At 33.9% G+C, this 19,838-nt stretch overlaps 1 protein-coding gene and 1 pseudogene across 2 annotated transcripts in view; both read right to left on the reverse strand.

Moving 5' to 3' along the window:
• The window catches only part of SLC9B1 (solute carrier family 9 member B1), a gene marked incomplete at both ends in the record, with an annotated part of 45,508 nt that extends 26,717 nt beyond the window's left edge, over positions 1-18,791 (reverse strand). The window contains 5 exons of the mRNA XM_080796336.1: positions 174-301; positions 1,699-1,841; positions 3,007-3,177; positions 16,854-16,992; positions 18,723-18,791. Of these exons, the coding sequence (XP_080652462.1) occupies positions 174-301; positions 1,699-1,841; positions 3,007-3,177; positions 16,854-16,992; positions 18,723-18,791 (650 nt within the window). The remainder of the gene's footprint in view (positions 1-173; positions 302-1,698; positions 1,842-3,006; positions 3,178-16,853; positions 16,993-18,722) is intronic.
• LOC308339147 (large ribosomal subunit protein uL22-like) lies at positions 3,727-4,282 on the reverse strand (annotated as a pseudogene). The gene has a single exon. The product of its transcript is annotated as a large ribosomal subunit protein uL22-like (transcript).
• Positions 18,792-19,838: the final 1,047 nt, after the last annotated feature.

Below are 19,838 nucleotides of genomic sequence, written 5' to 3' on the forward strand. Positions count from 1 at the left end.
TCTAACCAATGAACTTTCAAGGTTTTCTACCACTGTGAAAAGAATTTTCAAATGAGAAATTTGTCTATATAATATTCTGATTATTTCAATAATTTTATTGAATTATTTTCAATAATTTTAAACCGAGCATCCTTAACTGGATATTTTTGTAGAGAAAATGAAAAAAAAGTTACCCCAGCAGAAATCCCCATTCCCAGGGAAATTTCATAAGGAAGTGGGAAATAACAGCAGTCGAACATGCCTCCATGAGGCAAGGACCAATAGCCAACCTTAAACAAACTCTCTTCAAATGCTTCAAAGCCTGAAATATAAAAATAATCACATTTAGACAAACTTATAATGGCCAACAAGAAAACTATTTAAGTAAATTCTGAAATATATAGTCTTTTTTGAGTAATTAGCTTTTACTAAGCTAAATCTTCCAGATTGTCCCACTGGTCTTGAAATGCTAATGCAGCTCATTTTGTAGGTCCACTGGATTATAAACTATTTTACATTTTGTAAAACATTTTTGTATCTAAACTATTTTAAAAGAGCAATTTGTCTGTAATTATTTCTACCTTCCTTAATCTTCCTTGTAAATAATATAATGAAAGTAACCTATGTTTATTTCCATCAGTTAACTTTTAGAAATGACTTGTTTGATTAATTTAATTATTATAATAGAAAATACCAATGTGCCAAAAGAGAACATCACTTAAAGACAGCATAACTTACTCAAAGGAAGAAATTTATAATTTTTTCATTGGTTCTATTTTTCTACTTGAGAATATAATAAATTATAAGTTTTTTTATGCTCTTTTTAAAAAAATATTTTAAAAATTTATTTGACAAAGAGAGAGAAAGAGTGAGTGAGAGTACAGAAGCAGGGGGAGCTTCAGAGAGAGAGGGAAAAGCAGGCTCCCCACAGAGTAGGGAGCCCAATGTGGGGCTCAATCCCAGGACTCTGTGGATTCAGGGATCATGACCTGAAAGGAAGGCAGACGCTTAACCGAACTGAGCCACTCAGGTGCCCTTGTCTTTAGGCTCTTGAAAATATGCTCTTAAAAATATCTTGAGATATTTCCACTAAACTCTTATACTTGTTGTTTGAGTACCATTATACTCATGAATAATCATCTTTTTAAAAGCCAAATAGATTTATCATTCTAGATATTAATATTTTAAGAAATATTTAAAAGGATTAGCTTCTACAATAATGCAAAGTTAATCAGGCATATATTCTGTGGGGGGCGGGTAGATAACAATCATGAAACAAAAATATTACCAAAATACTTAACCCCTCTGAAAAACAAAACGGAAGAAAAGCAAAAACAGTTTGGAAGTGGACCTTATCCTTTATTAACTGGAAAGTAAATAGTTCTCCACAGAAAACCTGCAGCTCCCAAACAATACAAATACTGTACAAGGGAATGTATCTCTATACAAAGAATTAAAAATGAGCTCTAATAAAGATCTCATATCATTACAGATGATCTCTAATAGAGATCTCACATCATAATGATTCTCTTCATCTCAGCAATAATGGTGACCAGAAGTAGAAATTATAAGATGCCAATATTTCTGCAAAATCCTTTTCTCTTAGTTTTGCTTACAGGCTTCATCTGGAATAGCTATAACAAAAATTTTGCCTCTTTTTCTTTCCTATAAGCCCCTAATATTTAAAATATTTTTTTAAAGATAGAATTAGAAATCTACCTGTGGATCGAGTCCAAGTCCAGCTTGTATTAGGATAATGGTAAGGGCACAGTTTCTTAAAGCCGAAGACCACCTGTTATTAATACGGATGTAATGACTGAGGAATGGAACATTTCTGACAGTAAAACCAGCCAGTAACATCCCTTAAAAGAAAGAAAATAAAGCACGTCTCATTCATTTAATTTTTCCAAGTTAGAAGAGAGAAATGTTTAATTTTCTTTCTTCAAACACACTGTATCTCATTGCTTCGGCGAAGGGCAGCTTACATACAAATAGAGGAGGCAGCATAAAAATGACATATCTTAAAAGGCTACAACAAGTAATTAAGTGTTGTTGGGACATAAAGGGCAAGGAAGGGAGTAGGAACATGGGCAGGAGGGGACAGATAATATAAAGCTAACCGCCCTGCAGCCTCCATTCGCACTGCTTTGCCAGAGTAACACACCACAGGAAAGTTTTAGGAGGAAGTGACATAACGAGTCTTGTATTTTCCACGTGATGGTCTTGATGAATTAGATAGACATAAAACTGGGGGGGAGAACAATTAGAAGGCTCTGCCATAGTCCATCAAAGAGTGGAAAACAAATAGCCTAAGCTAGGACAAGAGTGGAAGTATTGGACAAAAAAAAAGATTCAATAAATACTTAGCAGGTGCTGAAAGGGTGCTGTGGACATAGAAAAGGTATTAGCAATAGGATGGAGTGATTATCTCTAATGAGAGTGTACTGAATATTTCGGTGTATTGAATATTTAGAAAATATGAGACACCACTAACAGACGTTCTTCCACTAATTTTGCTCTGTCCAGATGGAGAGTTATATAGTAATGGTAATGATAAATTATTAGGCAGATGATGCATCCAAGAATGTACATAGAAGAGATGCCCATAGAGCTTACTCAAAAGCCATAAAACCTTTTTATGCCCTAATCATTACAGTATTTGAATCTTATAATTGTATTTGAGTTAGGTTATCTACAGAAAAATTCAGTCTTTTCCAAATGTTTCTTTTTCTACAATATATTTAAAATTAACTAAAAAATGTCCTATTAAACAATAAGGCAACAGGAATCATATATTGGATATATTTAAATTATTTCAAAAATATTTTAAGAAAAAAATCTGTGTGCTCATTTGTAGAAAGAATAAAGAGTTCTAGAAATGAGCTATAAGCATACATATATGGTAAATACATACATAAATATCATATTACATTGAAATCTTTTTAAATTATATCTATTCTGTCTAGAGTATGTTCATAATTTACATGTAGTTAATAACAAAGAAATAAGAGCTAACTGTACACTTACCAAGAAGAGGTGGAAGTTGAGGTACTGAAGGTATTCTAATGTGTTCTAAAAGCTTCCCCCCAATAATAGCACTATAAAAGATCATTAATAGTCCAAATAAATTTCCACCAGGGAGAACTTCAGTGCCAAAGAATGACCAGGCTACACACCATACCATAAAAATTGTAACTCCTGAAATATAAAAAAAATCATATAACCATATATCTACATAGACATAGATATATACATACAAAAGATGAATTCTATTTTATCAAATGTCATTATTAATAGTCCTATATAATGAATGATACATAGCATTGACTAATGTTGCTTGTTAGTATAACTGAAGACATAGCCGTTTAATATATATTCCAAAGTTCCTATCAATTTATGGGACAAGTTTTTAACAAAGTTTTTTTTGTTTTGTGTTTTTTTTTTTTTTTAGATTTTTTATTTATTTATTTGACAGACAGAGATCACAAGTAGGCAGAGAGGCAGGCAGAGAGAGAGGAGAAAGCAGGCTTTCCACGGAGCGGAGAGCCCGATGCGGGGCTCGATCCCAGGACCCTGGTATCATGACCTGAGCCGAAGGCAGAGGCTTTAACCCACTAAGCCACCCAGGCACCCCTTTAACAAAGTATTATTATTATTTTCTTTTTGAGGATACTTGAAATATGTTTAATAATAAGAGACAACCAACATTCTCTTTTTATTTTTATTTGCATTTATTCTGTGCAGTATTTACTCCTGGGCCATAAATTTTTGTTTCTTCAGTTTCTTTTGGGATATCGTTTTCTTCTGTGCAACCTCCTCTTCTGGTTTAGGAACAATCAGCTCTTTTTCAGTAAGGATCACCTTAATGTGGCAAGGAGAGCTCATGTATGGGTTAATTCGACCATGAGCCCTGTAAATTCTGTGCTGCATTGTGGGGGCTTTGTTCACCCAGATGTGCTCAATGACCAGAGAATCAACATTTAAACCCTTAAGTTCAGCATTACTCTCTGGAATTTTAAGCATGGGCAGGAAAAATTCAGCACTCTTCTTGGGCCACTGACCCTGTGTCCTGCCCCACTGTTTGGCCTGGGCATACCTACCAAATTCACCATGATAACAACGGAATGGCATTTACTGCTTCTGCAAAGTGACCATCTTTCAGATACTTGGTGGCTTTTTTAATATGAATGCCCTTGTTGGCCTGGGCAGTTACATATGTGTTCCCAAAGTGAGTACACAGATCTGAACCTCTAGATTTGCATAATTTTGTATGGTTTTCTGGGTCAAGCAAATAGCAAACCATTTTCTGAGGTCACCTCAGGCCACTTAGGGGAAGAGCCAAAGTATTATTATTTTAAAAAATATTTTAAAAGTGTATGTGAGTCCTTTAAAGTTCTAAACTGTTCTCAAAACATACGACATTTTAAAAATGTTATGGTAATATTATGAGCTTTACTTCATTATATATCTTAGAGTAGCTTTTGTTTCTTAAATTCCACATATGAGTAAAATCATATGGCATTTTTCTCTGATTTATTTTGCTTAGCATGATACACTTTAGCTCCATCCATGTCATTGCAAATGGCAAGATTTCATTATTTTTGATGGCTGAGTAGTATTCAATGATCAATATTCAATATTCAATTAATATTCAGTTATATCTCACATCTTCCTTATCCATGCATCGGTTGATGGACATTGGGCTCTCTCCATAGTTTGGCTATTGTTGATAATGCTGCTGTAAACATTGGGTGCATGAACCCTTTTGAATCTGTATTTTTGTATTCTTTGGGTAAACACCTAGTAGTGTAATTTCTGGATCATAGGATTGTTCTATTTTTAACTTTTTGAGGAAGCCCCATACTGTTTTCCAGAGTGGCTGTACCAGTTTGCATTCCCATTAACAGTGCAAGAGGGTTCTTCTTTTTCTGCCTCCTCTTCAACACCTGTTGTTTCTTGTGTTGTGCAGTAGTATCTCATTACAGTTTTGATTTGTACTTCCCTGAGAGAAGAATTTACTCCTTAAAAAAAAAAGAGCCAGGGTTTTGGGTAGGACTGATGAAACTCTGAGGCCTTCCTGCCTGGGATTGCTCTTTCTCTTCCCCTCATTTTCCCTCACTTACTTCATTTGGGAAAAACTTCAGTTTTACCAGTATAGAGGTAGATAAAAAACCAGCTGCTTTGTTGTCAGAGGAGGTAGAACAGATTTGATATGGAGTAGAGGGAGAAAACCTGTAATTTTGTTAAAAATTGTGGATTGTTTTCAGAATCGGCAGAAAAAACATGCAGTGGTGTTAGTTTGAGGTTGCAGTTCAAGTTGATATGAGTAGCAGACAAGCTAAACATTTAACTGTGAGATCTTAGATAGTACAGAATCAGAAAGGTTAAGCTAAGTTCTCTGTATATCTATGGCTGATTGGGAAAGTATGCAATTGCAGGGAAGACTCCAGAGAGTACAGCAAAAAAAAAAAAAAAAAAAAGAAAGAAAGAAAGAAAGAAAAAAGTGAGACTTGATTACCAGCAGCAATTTTGAATGCCTTCTTCAACCCACCTACAGGTTACTTGACAGAAGGTGGAAGCCTTATTGGCTTGAACATAATGTCTCCCCTAAATCACTGGGTGACCATTAAGCTATGTAGACAAAAGAGAAACTCCTAGGAAGATAGGCTAAAAACAAATAAACAAAAACTAAGAGACATCACCTGCTACAAACCACGGGGCAGAATGATTCCACCAATTTAAGTACATGCAAATTACCCAAACAACAACAGTAACAACACAACCACCACCACCTTAAGAAACTAAAACTGAATTCAAAGTTGCCATAACGTGTAACTAAACATTTCATTTTTCAACCTAAGCTTACTAGACATGCAAAGAAATGGGAAAGTACCACCATATTCAGAAAAAAAAAAGCAGGCAATAGAGAATGAGTAAATGAATCCAGGTGTTGGATTTACAAAGTTTTCAAAACACCCATTTTAAATATGTTCAAATAATTTAAATGTAACATGTAACTTAATAAAGAATATTAATAAAGAGATAAAATTTATTTAAAAATTGAAATCTGGAATTGAAACCTACAACAATTGAAATGAAAAGTTGACTAAAGAGGCTCAACAGCATTTTTGAGCTTGTGAAAGAAAATATCAGTGAACCTGAATATAGATCAACAGAGATTAATTCATGAATCTGAAAAACTAAAGGAAAAAAGGAATAAAGAAAAATGAACAGAGCCTCAAACACCTATAGGATACCATCAAGAGTACTAACATATGCATAAAGGAAGTCCCAGGAGGAGAAGAGGAAGGTAAGAAGGGGTAGAAACATATTTGAAAATATAATGTCTGAAAATCTCCCAAAGTTAATAAAAAATATAAGTGTATAGTTGTAGAAGCTCAACAAATTCCAAGTAGACTAAGCACAAGAGAACTACACCTAGAGACATCACCGTCATCAAATAGCTAACAACAAAAGACAAAAGGAAAATCTTGGAAGTAGCAAGAAAATGACTCATCATGTACAAGGGAACAATAATGCAATTAACAAAAGCATTTTCATCAGGAAAAATAAGAGCCAAAAGGTGGTGGAGTGACGTTTCAAAAGTGCAGAGAAAGGGGCACCTGGGTGGCTCAGTCAGTTGAGCACCTGACTCTTGCTCTGAGCTCAGGTCTTGATCTCAGGGTTGTGAGTTCAATTCCTTCATTAGGAATTGAGCATGGGCTCACTGGGCCCTTCACTGGGCATGGAGGCTACTTAAAAAAAAAAGTGCAGGAAAAAACCTATCAATCAAGAATTCAGTATCTAGTAAAACTATTCTTCAAAGTGAATATGAAATAAAGACATTCTCAGACAAACAAAAATAGACAAAATTCACCCCCACTAATGAAATATTAATGCTTTAAGTTGAAAGAAAATGACACAAGGTTGTGATTTGGACCAGTGGGAAGCAATAAAGGGCACTGGAAATGGTAAATAAATATCTAAGTAAGGAAGATTGTATGTATGTATACATATATATGTACACACATATATATAATATATACACATATTATATATATACACATTTTTAAAAAGTTAAGATTATTAAGAGCAATGAGTATAACAAAATAAATGCGTAAGTACAGAAGATTGTGTGTGTGTATATATATATATACATGCACATTCATTTTTAAAAAAGTAAGATTATTAAGAGCAATAAATATAACAAAATATTGTTGAATTTATAGCACATAGAGGTCTATTGGCTCAAAGCTGCTCTATACCACAGGAATTAAGTCAATGTTAAACTGAAGTAGATTGTGAAAAATTGAAATAATAATTATAATCCACAGAGAAATCACTAAAACTAAAACCTCTAAAATATAGCTTAAAAATTAACAGGGAAATTGAAATAGTGCACTAACAATATTTGGTTAGCACAAAAGAAGCAGTAAAGAATGAACAGAAAAACAAAAGACATGACACTTACAGAAAACAAGTAATAAAATGGTAGACATAAGTTCAACTAAACCAGTAATTATGTTAAATGTGTTTGGTCTAAATTCAAAAGGCAAAGATTATCTTACTTGATTAAAAAAAAGAGATCCAATTATTTGGCATCTATAAGAAACATACTTTAGATGAAACAAATAAGCTGAATGTAAAAAGATGAAAAAAGACGTATTATGCAAATAATAATCAGAAGTCAAAGAAGTAAACACAAGGGGACTTACAACTTATCTTAAAGCAAATAAAAATGAAAACACAGCATATCAATATTAATGGGATATGATGTGTACAGATGGAAATGTATAGCTTTAAAAATATTAGAAAAAAAGAATTATCTAAAATTGACAATAAAAACATCCGTCTTAACAACATAAAAAAGAGAAGTAAATCAAACCAAAAGTAAGTAGAATGTATGAAATAAAAAAGATTGAAGTGGAAAATAATTAAATAGAAAACAAAAACATTAGAGAAAACCAATGAAATAAAAATTATTTGAGATCAATAAAATAGATACCTCTAGCTAGACTGACAAAGGAAAAAGAAGGTACAAATGACCAAAATCAGGAATTAAAGAGGAAACATCACTTTAGATTTAGAGAAATTAAAATAACACAAAGGAAATATTGTAAAAAACTTCAAGCTAAAAAATTAAAAAACTAGATAAAATAGACAAATTCTACTTTTTAAAAAAGATTTTATTAATGTATTTAACAGAGAGAGAGAGCACAAGCATGAGGAGTGTCAGGCAGAGAGGGAGGGAGAAACAGGCTCCCCGAGGAGCAGGGAGCCTGATGTGGGGCTTGACACCAGGACTCTGGGATCATGACCTGAGACGAAGGCAGCTGCTTAACCAGCTGAGGCACCTAGGCGCCCTGACAAATCCGGAGAAAGATACAAGTTACCAAAACTGATTCAAGAAGAAAGGAAAATAGAAATACCATATCAGCACCACGCTCTAACCAACTGAGCTAACCGGCCGCCCTATAGAAATACCATATGACCCAACAATTCTGCTCCTGAGTTTTTACACAACAAAAATAAAAACAGTGAGTCAAAAAGATATATGCACCCTCCTCCTGTTCACTGCAGCATTCTTTATAATAGCCAAGATAGGGAAACAACATTAAGTATCCATTTAAGGTGAATGGATAAATTGTGGTATATACATACAATCAAACATTTTTTCAGTCACAAAAAAGAAAAAACTTGGGGTGCATGGCTGGCTCAGTTGTTGGAGCTTGTGACTCTTGATCTCTTGATAATTGCGAGTTCGGGCCCCATGTTGGATGTAGAAATTCTTTAAAATCTTAAAAAAAAAAAAAAAGAAAAGAAAAGACAGGGAAAGATAAAACTCTTTGCCGCTTGAGACAACATGGATGGACCTTGAAGGTATTATGCTAAGTGAAGGAAGTCAGACTAAGACAAATACTGCATGCTCACCTATACATGGAATCTAAAAATCAAGCTTACAGATACGGAGAACAAACTGATAGTTGTCAGAGGCAGGGAAGGGGGGGTTGGCAAGATAGGTGAAGGGGGTCAGAAGTTACAAACTTCCAGTTATAAAATAAATAAGTTACTGAAATGTAATGTATAGCATGGTGCTATTGTTAGTGATACTGTATTATATATTTGAAAGTTGCTAAGAGAGTAGATCTTAAAATTTATCATTATAAGAAAAAAAGTTTCTGTGTATGATGATGGACGTTTACTAGATTTATTGTGGTGATCATTTTGTAATATATACAAATATGGAATCATTATATTGTGCACCTAAAAACTAATATAAGATTATATGTCAATTATACCTCTATTTAGAAAATTAAAAAAAAAAAGCCAAATTGAGACACTTTCAGACAAAAGCTGAAACAATGCTATAAGACTTATACTACAAAAAACACTGCAAGAAGTTTTTTCGACTGAAGGGAAAGAATTCCACATGAGAATTCAGATTGCCAGAAAGAAAAGGAGAGAACCAGAGAATGTAAATATGTGGACAAATATGAGACTTTTTTAAACTTAAAAAAAAGACTTTTGGCTTTTAAAAGCAAATGTAGAAGTAAGAATATATACATAAATGTAGAAGTAAAAATAAGAATGTAGAAGTAAAAATATATATAAATCTTGCACTGAAGGCAGAGGAGGGATAAATAAAGTCATATTGCTGTAAGGCTCTTCTATATCGATGTGATGACCACAGGATATGTAGGTTTATAGTAAGTCTTGTAGTTGGGTAGTGTTAGTTCTCATCTAATTTTTCTCCTTTGATACTACATTGGCTCTTCTCAGTCTTTTGCCACTTTATATAAACCTCAGATGAGTTTGTGGGCATCCACAAAGTAACTTGTTGGGGTTTTGATTGAGGTTGTATTGAATCTATGGATCAAGTTGGAAAGAACTGACACCCTGACAATATTGAGTTTTTCATGAACAAGGAAAATCTGTGCATTGATTTAGTTCTTTTTTGATTTCTTTCACTAGAGTTTTGCAGTTTTCCTTGTGTAGATCTTGTACATATTTTATTAGATTTATACTTAGGTATTTTATTTTTAGGGGCACTAATGTAAATAGTAATGTATTTTCAATTTCAAATTCCATTTATTCATTGTTGGTACATATGAAGACAATAACTGACTTTTGTATTATTAACCTTCTATCCTGCAATCTTGTTATACTTGCTTATTTGTTGTCTCTGGAGTTTTCTTCTTGATTCTTTTAATTTTCTACCCAATCATGTCATTTGTGAACAAGGGAAGTTTTATTTCTTTATATACTTTGCTTTTGTATTTTTTATTTCTTCATATGCTTTGTTTCTGCTTTTCTTATTGTATTAGCTAGGACTTCTAGTATGATATTGAAAAGGAGTAGTGTGAGAGGGTATCCTTGCCTTATTCCTGGTTTTAGTGGGAAAGCTTCTGGTTCCTCACCATTTAGTATAATGGTGGCTGTGGATTTTTAGTGAATTTTTTTTTAATCAAGTTGAGGAAGTTTCCCACTATCTGTAAATTATGATGGATATTGGATTTTGTCAAATGTTTTTTCCTGTACCTGTTATTATGATCATATGATTTCTCTTCTTTAGCCTGTTCATGTTATGGATTACGATCATTCATTTTCAAATATGAGCCAACCTTGCATACCTAGAATAAATCTCACATGGTTGCATGATGTACAATTCTTTTTATACATTGTTAAGTTGATTTAGTAATATTTGTTGAGGATCTTCTTCTGTGCTTATCAGGGATACTGGTTTATGGTTTTCTTTTCTTGTAATGTTTTTGATTTGGGTATGAGGCAAATGCTGACCTCACAGAATGATTTGGGAACTATCCCTCTGCTTCCATCTTTGGGAAGAGATTGTAGAAAATTGGTATAATTTCTTTCTTAAATGTTTGGTAAGATTCTCCAGTGAAGCCATGTTAGGTCTGGTGCCTTTTGTTTTGGGAGGTTATTAATTATTGATTCAATTTATTTAATAGATATATTCCTATTCAGATTGTCTATTCTTGTGTATATTTTGGTAGATTGTGTTTTTCAAGAAAATGGTCTATTTCTTCTCGATGATCAAATTTGTGAGCTAAGAGATGTTCACAGTATTCCTTTATTATCTTTCTATCTTATCTTTAATATCTTTCTACGGGTCCATGGGTAGTGATGTAGTGATGTCCCTTCTTAAATTTCTGATGTTAGTGGATTATATCTTCTTTGTGTTTTTCTTAGCCTAGCTAGAGGTCTATTGAGCTTATCAATCTTATAAAAGAACCAGCTTTTGGTTTCATTGATTTTTTGCTATTTTAAAAAAAAATATTGTACTTATTTATTTGACAGAAACATAGCGAGAGAGTGAACACAAGCAGGGGGAATGAGAGAGAGGGAGAAGCAGGCTTCCTGCCGAGTGGGGAGCCCGATGCAGGGCTCAATCCCCGGACCCTGGGATCATGACCTGAGCTGAAGGCAGACGCTTAAAGACTGAGCCACCCAGGCACCTAGAATTTTTGCTATTGTTTTAAATTTCAACGATATCTGCTCTAATTTTTGCTATTTATTTTCTTTTATTTACTTTGGGCTTAATCTGCTCCTTTTTCAGGTTTCCTAATGTGGAAGCTTAGAAGATTGATTTCAGATTCTTATTCTTTTCTAAAATGTGCATTCAATGTTATAAATTCTCACTTTTTTAAAGATTTTATTTATTGACTTGAGAGAGAATGAGCCAGAGAGAGAGAGAGAAAGAGAGAGCGTGAGCATGGGGAGGGGTAGAGGGAGAAGAAGATTCTCCAGTGAGCAGGAAGCAGGATGCAGGCCCGATCCTGGGACTCCAGGATTATGACCTGAGCTGAAGGCAGCTGCTTCACTGACTGAGCCACCCAGGCATCCCTAAATTTTATAAATTTTCCTCTAAGCACTGCTTTCACTGCATCCCACAAATTTTCATAAGTTGTATTTTTATTTTCATTTAGTTCCAACTATTTTAAAATATCACTTGAGGTTCCCATGTATTATTTAGAAATGTATTGTTTAATCTCCAAGTATTTTAGGATTTTCCAACTGCCTTTGGAATTTTTGCTTAAACCCTTTATGGTCTGAGGGCATATACTGTATGATTTTTATTCTTTTTGATTAATTAAGGTGTTTTCTATGCATATGACGGAATGTGGTCCACCTTAGTGAATGTTCCATGTAAGCTTGAGAATAATGCATATAATCATTGAACATATTTTTGCTATTATTGTGAAATGTTATGTGTTCAATCATTTAAGAATATTAAAAAAAGTTTTTGTTTTACCTTCATGTACTCCTTCTCTGATGCTCTTCCTTCTTTATGTAAATCTGGGTTTCTGACCTATATAATTGTTTTCTCTCTGAAGAATTTCTTTTAAAATTTTGCAAGGCAGATTTACTGGTTTGATTTTTGTTGGTCTGAGAAAGTCTTTATTTCTCTTTCACTTTTTCTTTTTTTTAATTTGGGGGTGAGGAACAGTGGGAGACAGAGAGAGTGTGTGTGAGACTCTTAAGCAGGCTCCATGCCCAGTGTGGACCCTGATGCGAAGCTCAATCTCACAACCCTGAGATTATGACCTCAGATCAAAAATCAGACACTTATCTGACTGAGCCACCCAAGAGACCCTCTCCTTCACTTTTGAATGATGATTTTGTAGTATACAGAATTTTAGGCTGGTGCGTTGTTGTTTTTGTCTCAACACTTTAAATATTTCATTTCATTCTCTTTTTACTTGCATCATTTCGGCAGATAAGTCAGATATAATTTTTATCTTTGCTACTCTATCAGTAAAGTGTTCCCCCCTCCCCGGCTTCTTTCAAGACTTTTAAAAATCTTTGATTTCCTATAGGTTGAATATGATATACCCAAGTGTAGTATTTTTGTTTGTTTGTTTATTTTTTGGTATTTATCCTGCTTGGAATTCTCTGAGCTTCCTGGATCTGTGGTTTTCTATCTGGTGTTAATTTGGGGGAAATTCTCAGTTATTATTGCTTTCAAATCTTTATTCTGCTGCTTTTTCTCTTCTCTGCTAATCCCATTATGTTTTGTAGTCATCCCACAGTTCTTGTGTATTCTGTTCCTTTTTTTCAATCTTTTTTTCCTCTTTACTTTTCAGCACTGGAATTTCCTAATGACAGATCCACAAGCTCAGAGATTCTTTCGTCAGCTGTGTACAGTCTATTAATGAAGCCATCAAAGACATTTGTTTCCATTAGTGTTTTTAATTTCTAGCATTTTTTTGGTTCTGAGGACTTCCATCTCCTGCTTACATTACCCTTCCAGTCTTACATGTTTACTTTTCCATTGGAGCTCTAAGTATATTAGTCATAGTTTTTTAAATTCACAGTTTGATAATTCCAACATCCCTGCAATATCTGGGTCTACTGATACTTTGTCTCTTTAAACTGTGGTTTTTGTTGTTGTTGTTGTTGTTTGTTTGGTCTTTAAATACATCTTACATATTTTTGCTTAAAAGTGAATATATTGTCCTAGGTAAAAAGACCTTTGGTAATAGAGTGGTAAGTTGTGTGGGAAGGGGAAGACTTCTATAGAGTTGAACCAGTCTTTAGTGAGCCTTTGCTCCTGCACTATGAACCTCACAAGTGCCTCTTAGTTTAGTTTAGTTTTTTTTTCCTATCCCGTTAGGTTTTATAGGAGGCTAGTGGGGGTTATACAGAGGGGGCAAGAGTCGGGTATTTCTCTTTTCCCTGGTCAGTTTGGTTCAGATAAAATCCCCATAGGTTAGGTTCTGATAAAACAGTTTCTCTTGAGGGAAGGTATTCTTAAGAAGAGCAGAAAGCTCTACTATACTGCATATGATTACTTTTCCCCTCCGCCTGCCAGATGGCTCCTGGAGGTAAAACTCACAAAAGTGTGTTTCCCGCACCATGACTGGCCTACCCCCCTCAGACTTATCCACCCTGAGTCCCTAGCCAATTTGTCAATTAAAATTTAGGTATACCTACCCTAGTACTGGTTCCCACAGAGGTTTCCGCTCTGATAAGTTATGATCCTTTGTATCCACATGCTGTCTCCAATTTGGGGGGCAGTTATTTGCCCTCTAGCCTTACTTTTTTGGTGGAATTAAGAAGAGTCGTTAATTTTTCAGTTTGTTCAGCTTTTTATATGTTAAGGTGGAGGGATGATGCTGGACCAGAAATTTCAAGTGTCTGGGATATTATTTTTGAGCTCTAAACTTTTAAGACTGCTTACTTCATAACACTGGTGATAAGATTTTAATGGAGAAATTCTGGCCCTAAGATTATTTGAAAGTCATAGTTGGACATATAATAAAGCTTTCATTTATTTAAAGGAAAAACAACTTTATGAAAATAGTTATAAAGTACCTTTTATTGAAAACAAAGTATCTTTATTGAAAGCAAACTTAAAAGAAACAAAAAAAGAATAATAGCCTAAAACCTAAACCTATTTCCCTAGAATATCCATTTCTTTGGTACTAGGCAAGCTACCACCCGAATAAAAGACATAAATAGTGTGATTAAAAGTGATGAGACTGATTTCTGCATGTGGTTGAGAGTTTAGATTTCTTACTAAATTAACTTATGTTATATACATTATGGGATTGGTGAGTTAAATATGATTTATAGAGAAACTGCAGCTCTATCTCCATTATCTAGAATATATGTTATTATCTAGAAAATATGTTTTAAGAGTTTCTGTACACCAATATAGGGTGTACAGTCGTGTGTGTAAGAGAGACAGAGATAAGACACAGACAGACGGAGATGGAGACAGAGACAGAAAAAGAGAATACAAGAATATGCACCCCCCTAAGATAGAAACATGGAAGATCCTTTTCCTATAAATTTCTCTAAAATTGAAAAATCAAAAATGAAAGCAAACAAAGAGGAAAACCAGTTATAAACCAAGTATGTTTGTAGTTTCAATACTGGTGTTATAAAACTCCTAAATTAGTTCCTGAGCAAACTGCAGTTCTCAATCTCAGTGGATAATCTTTGGTGACCAATACATTTTCCTCTCTTCACAGGCCTTGACCCTACTCCTAACAATTGCTGTATAGACAATGCCCACTATATATAGAGTATACGGTCATGGGAATGTGCATGTAAGATCTATGTGCAGAAATTATATTTACAAAGAAGTCCAATCACTTTTCACTGTCAGATATTCAAGTTCAGCTTTAGAATCCTTAAAAATATTGATGGTAAGGGGCGCCTGGGTGGCTCAGTGGATTAAAGCCTCTGCCTTCAGCTCGTGTCATGATCCCAAGGTCCTGGGATCAAGCACCGCATCGGGCTCTCTGTTCAGCAGGGAGCCTTCTTCCTCCTCTCTTTCTGCCTGCCTCTCTGCCTACTTGTGATCTTTGTCTGTCAAATAAATAAATGAAATCTTAAAAAAATATATTGATGTTAATTAAAAAGTAACTTTTACTAAGGGAAAAATCAATTAGTAAAATTTGGTTTCAAAAGTTTAAATTTAGCAAGCAGTAAATAAAGTAAAATTTTAGAAGTACCTGAGGGCTCAGTTGGTTATAAGTGTCCGACTCTTGGTTTCTGCTCAGGTTGTGATCTCAGGGTCATGAGATCAAGTCCTGTGTCAGGCTTGGCACTCAGTGCAGAGTCAGCTTGAGATTTTCTCTCTCCTTTTCCCTCCTCCCCTCCCCCAGCTTGCGCATGTGCACGCTCTCTCTCCCTCTCAATAAATAAAATCTTAAAAAAAAAGTTTTAAAACTTCAGTTACTTGTTCATCATATTTTAAACTAAATATTGTTTTCTATAGGCTCTATACTTATGGAAACCAAAATCTAAGTTAAGTCATATAGAATATCTAGAAAAAAATCAAGAAAATCTTTTATTAATATTGGGTGACAACATATAAATATATGACAATGAGATGCTTTAAAATTTTAATGGTAAAGCAAATTTATACAATCCTTTACAAGGCAGCAGCTCTTTAAAAATTTGGGTCCTAATTTTATTAAGAACCTTAATATTGCCAGGGGTAAAATGTTCATTCCAGCTGACTTAAAACTAAGTATCAGAGGTACCTGGGTGGCTCAGCTGGTTAAGTGTCCAACTGGTGATTTTGGCTCAAGTCATGATCTCATGGGTTGTCAGACTGAGCCCCACATTGGGCTCTGGGTTCCGTGGGAAGTCTGCTTGAGATTCTCTCCCTCGGCTCCTCTCTCCGCTCTCACTCTCTCTCTCTCAAAAATAAATCTTTAAAAAACTAAATATCAAATGTAGGGTTTAAATAAAAATCTTTAATCAATGCCCATTCTTTCTTTTCCCTCCTTCCTTCTCTTCTCTCCTTTCTTCCTTCCTTCCTTTCTTCCAGGTAGGCTCCACACCCATTGTGGGGCTTGAACTCACAACACTGAGATCAAGAGTCAGATGCTCTACTGACCTAGTCAGCCAGGCGCCCCTTAATCCATGCTGTTTCTAATTCCCAAGATTTAATAGAAGAAGTCATGAAAAAATTAAAATATGTATCTGTTAAGCAATTACTATTAGTTTTTGACAGTTAAGGAAATATTTCCTCTTTGTCCACATATTGCTTGTAATAAGAACTGAAGTATATAGCTAAAGTGTACAGTAAATATATAGATTTAGCAGTGGCTTTGCTGGTTTGTGTTTTAATATTTATCATATTTATCAAATATAGGGGCACCTGAGTGGCTCAGTCAGTTAAGTGTCGGCCTTCGGCTTGGGTCATGATCCCAGGGTTCTAGGATCAAGCCGCAAATCAGGCTCCTTGTTTAGCGGGGAGCCTACTTCTCCCTCTGCTGCTCTCCCTGCTTGTGCTCTATCTCTGTCAAATAAATAAAGAAAATCTTTTAAAATATATATTTATCAAATACATCTCTCATTTTCTCTCTACTTACATTTCTTATTTCACATACCATTTGTAATAAATTTATTCAGTTTTCCTTGTGGAGGACAAGAACAAGTCTTTTCCATCTGTGGTTTTGTTTCCTCTGTTTGTGACAAGACTGTTTCCTTAGTTTCTTCATGTTCACTAATACTACTATCTTTGAGGATCTGAAGTAAAGCAAGGAAATCTTTGAAGAAATACACTTTTCATATAATTTTATTACAGTACAAAACCACCAAATCTCATAATTAAATTCATATCATTACTGTCACCCTGGAGAATTACACATATAAAAGAATATTCATGCACTATATCAATAGGTATTTGAGGATGTCACAGGAGAGAACTTTGTAGAGCCCCTTGATTTAGCTTTTTTAGACTTGAGTCCCTGCTATTTTTAATTTGTGATTTATGCATTCTGAATAAGTGAGCTATAGCATAGGCAGAATAATTAAAAGTGTTCCTCTTCAGTCTTACTGCCAACGATTATTTAATAAAACTTTTGTAGAATGAAAATACAACTATGTTGAGGTGAAATATAATTTTACTTGGACTCATTTCTTTGAAAAATTATATAACTGGAAAAAATGAGAAAAACAGATCAAGCTTTCAGAAATTTAAGGTTTATGCTCCCACTATTAATTATAGATAATCCTTATTATAGATAATACATCCTTAGGTAATTCATGGGTTTAGCTGCATCTTCCAGGCTTTTAATGGTAGTTAGTCTAATTATGAAACTGCTGACTTAGGGAAAAAAAAGACATCTTAGTTGGTGAGAATATTGAGAGGTTTCTACCAAGGTAAACAAAACAAGACAAAAAAATAAAAAAACAAAACAGAGTAGCATTAACCCTGAAGTAGAAATAATCAGTTTTGCCTTATTGTCATGGTGTGTGTGTGTGCATGCACATGTATGCATGTGTACACACAGGCCAACACTTTGAGTGTATTTATAATACTTTGAGTGCAGTGGAGAGAGAACACTGGATTATCAGAAGAAATGGTAACAAAGGCTAGAGGCATGGGCATATTAAGGAAGCAAAGAGGAAACATTTAATGACTAGGGAGGCAAAGGCATCACAGCAGCTGATGTAAATGAATTATGTAGCTCTTTTAATATCAAAGTTCTTTAAATCTGATTGTGATTAATTTGTTGGAATTCTGGTATAGAGACTTCTGTGGGAAGTCTGTCACTATACACAAGGGCCAAGGTAAAGACACAAAGATGAATTTTGATTAGTGTGGGTCAAAGGTCATATGAGGTAAGACCATACTATTTTAAGTTTTATTATTTCAGAATTTATAATAAATTGAGGTAGACTAGGATAAAGTTTTTAAAGACAAATAATTTGAATCAATGGTGAATATTTTAAATATTTAAAAGAAGAAACTTTTGGGCCCTTGAGAACTATAGAAACCTCTGTTTTAAAAAAGTAAACAAATTTTTAAAAAGTAAATAATTTATAATTCTAATCATAAGCTATTATTATGGAGTAAAATAGACCAACAGGTCTATGACTTACTCTGTACTCTTAGAAAAATAAAAACTTGGTTCTTTTCAAATATATAACACAACATTTTAATTAATTTCTTTACCTCTTGTAGTCTAAATTACTGAGTTTTTCCTAGATATGGCGAGAAATAACAAGCCATATTTCCATTATTCTTGATATCTGAACTCTTTACTCCAAAATAATCTTGAGTCACCCCTTTCCATCTTTTCATTCCTTTTGCTCATTTCTTAGTACTTGTTTAAACTGGTTATTTTTAAGTGATCCCTTCTCATTTTTTAACCAGACATATAATAGAAACCTAACTGGTAAACTTGAAAAATAAACTTTAAGATCAGATTGATTTTTATATTGTACATTACAAAATAGTTTTAGGTTTTTACCTGAGAAGTTGTAGATGATGGGGTCTTTTTATCCTCCAGATGTTCATTTTGTGATTCTGTGGTGTACATGCTAATATTGAAAAGAAAAACAATTTGAATAAAATAGTACTATACAGACATCTGAAACAAACATGGGTAAGTGGGATTAATTTTTTAATGATTTTTTATCATAAAGTTGTATCACAGTCAAGCCAGATATCTTCATAGTTAAGACAGCTCCAAATATTCATTGTAAAGCTATGAAGCAAAATCATGTACATATGTTTTAAAAACCATTATCACACAGAAATTTAATACCTCTCAGTAGTTCATAATGGTGGGTCATATCTTAAAAGCATGTGTCAGAAAACTCAGTTCTTTATTTTATGTACTGAAATAATTTCCAGCATTGATTTACTCTACCTTCAGTCACATCCCTGTCAGAAGAGTCCAAAATTTTTTTAAATTAAATATGATCAACTGCATTAATACCTACATCTGTAAGTTACTGATACATACTATCTTTATATGTAGTCCATTTGAAAGATCCATAGGTGCAACATTTAAACAAAATAAAATAAGTTTCATTTTGAATAACAATGAACTAGAAAAAAAAAGAACAAAATAGGACCACATCAGGAGAAGAATTAGGTCTGGAAACTTATTTTAAAATATCTATTATTTCTACCTTCTCTGTGATTTTTGCTGCCATAAAAATATCTTTCAATTCCTGAGTTACTGTTGAGGACAAAATTAAAAACTTTAAGTCTGAAATTTTAGGTACTTGATAAGACCAAACCCCACAGTATTTCCAGTATCTAGACTTTTTTTTTTTTAAAAAACAAGCAATTTTAATAATGAAAATTTTTAAAGAAAAGAATCATTAACATTTGAGTATCCACCACATATCCCAGGTCCTTTACATTTATTGCCTCATTTTAATGAAGTAAAATATTAGTGTGTAAAATCCTATAAGGAATCATAACTAATTTATGACATTAAAACAGAAAATAACTTTTTTTTAAAAAAAGATTTTATTTATTTATTTGACAGAGAGACAGATCACAAATAGGCAGAGAGGCAGGCAGAGAGAGAGGGAAGCAGGCTCCCCGCTGAGCAGAGAGCCCGATGCGGGGC

The sequence above is a fragment of the Martes martes genome (assembly GCF_963455335.1).
Source record: "Martes martes genome assembly, chromosome: 2".
Lineage (NCBI taxonomy): Eukaryota > Metazoa > Chordata > Mammalia > Carnivora > Mustelidae > Martes > Martes martes.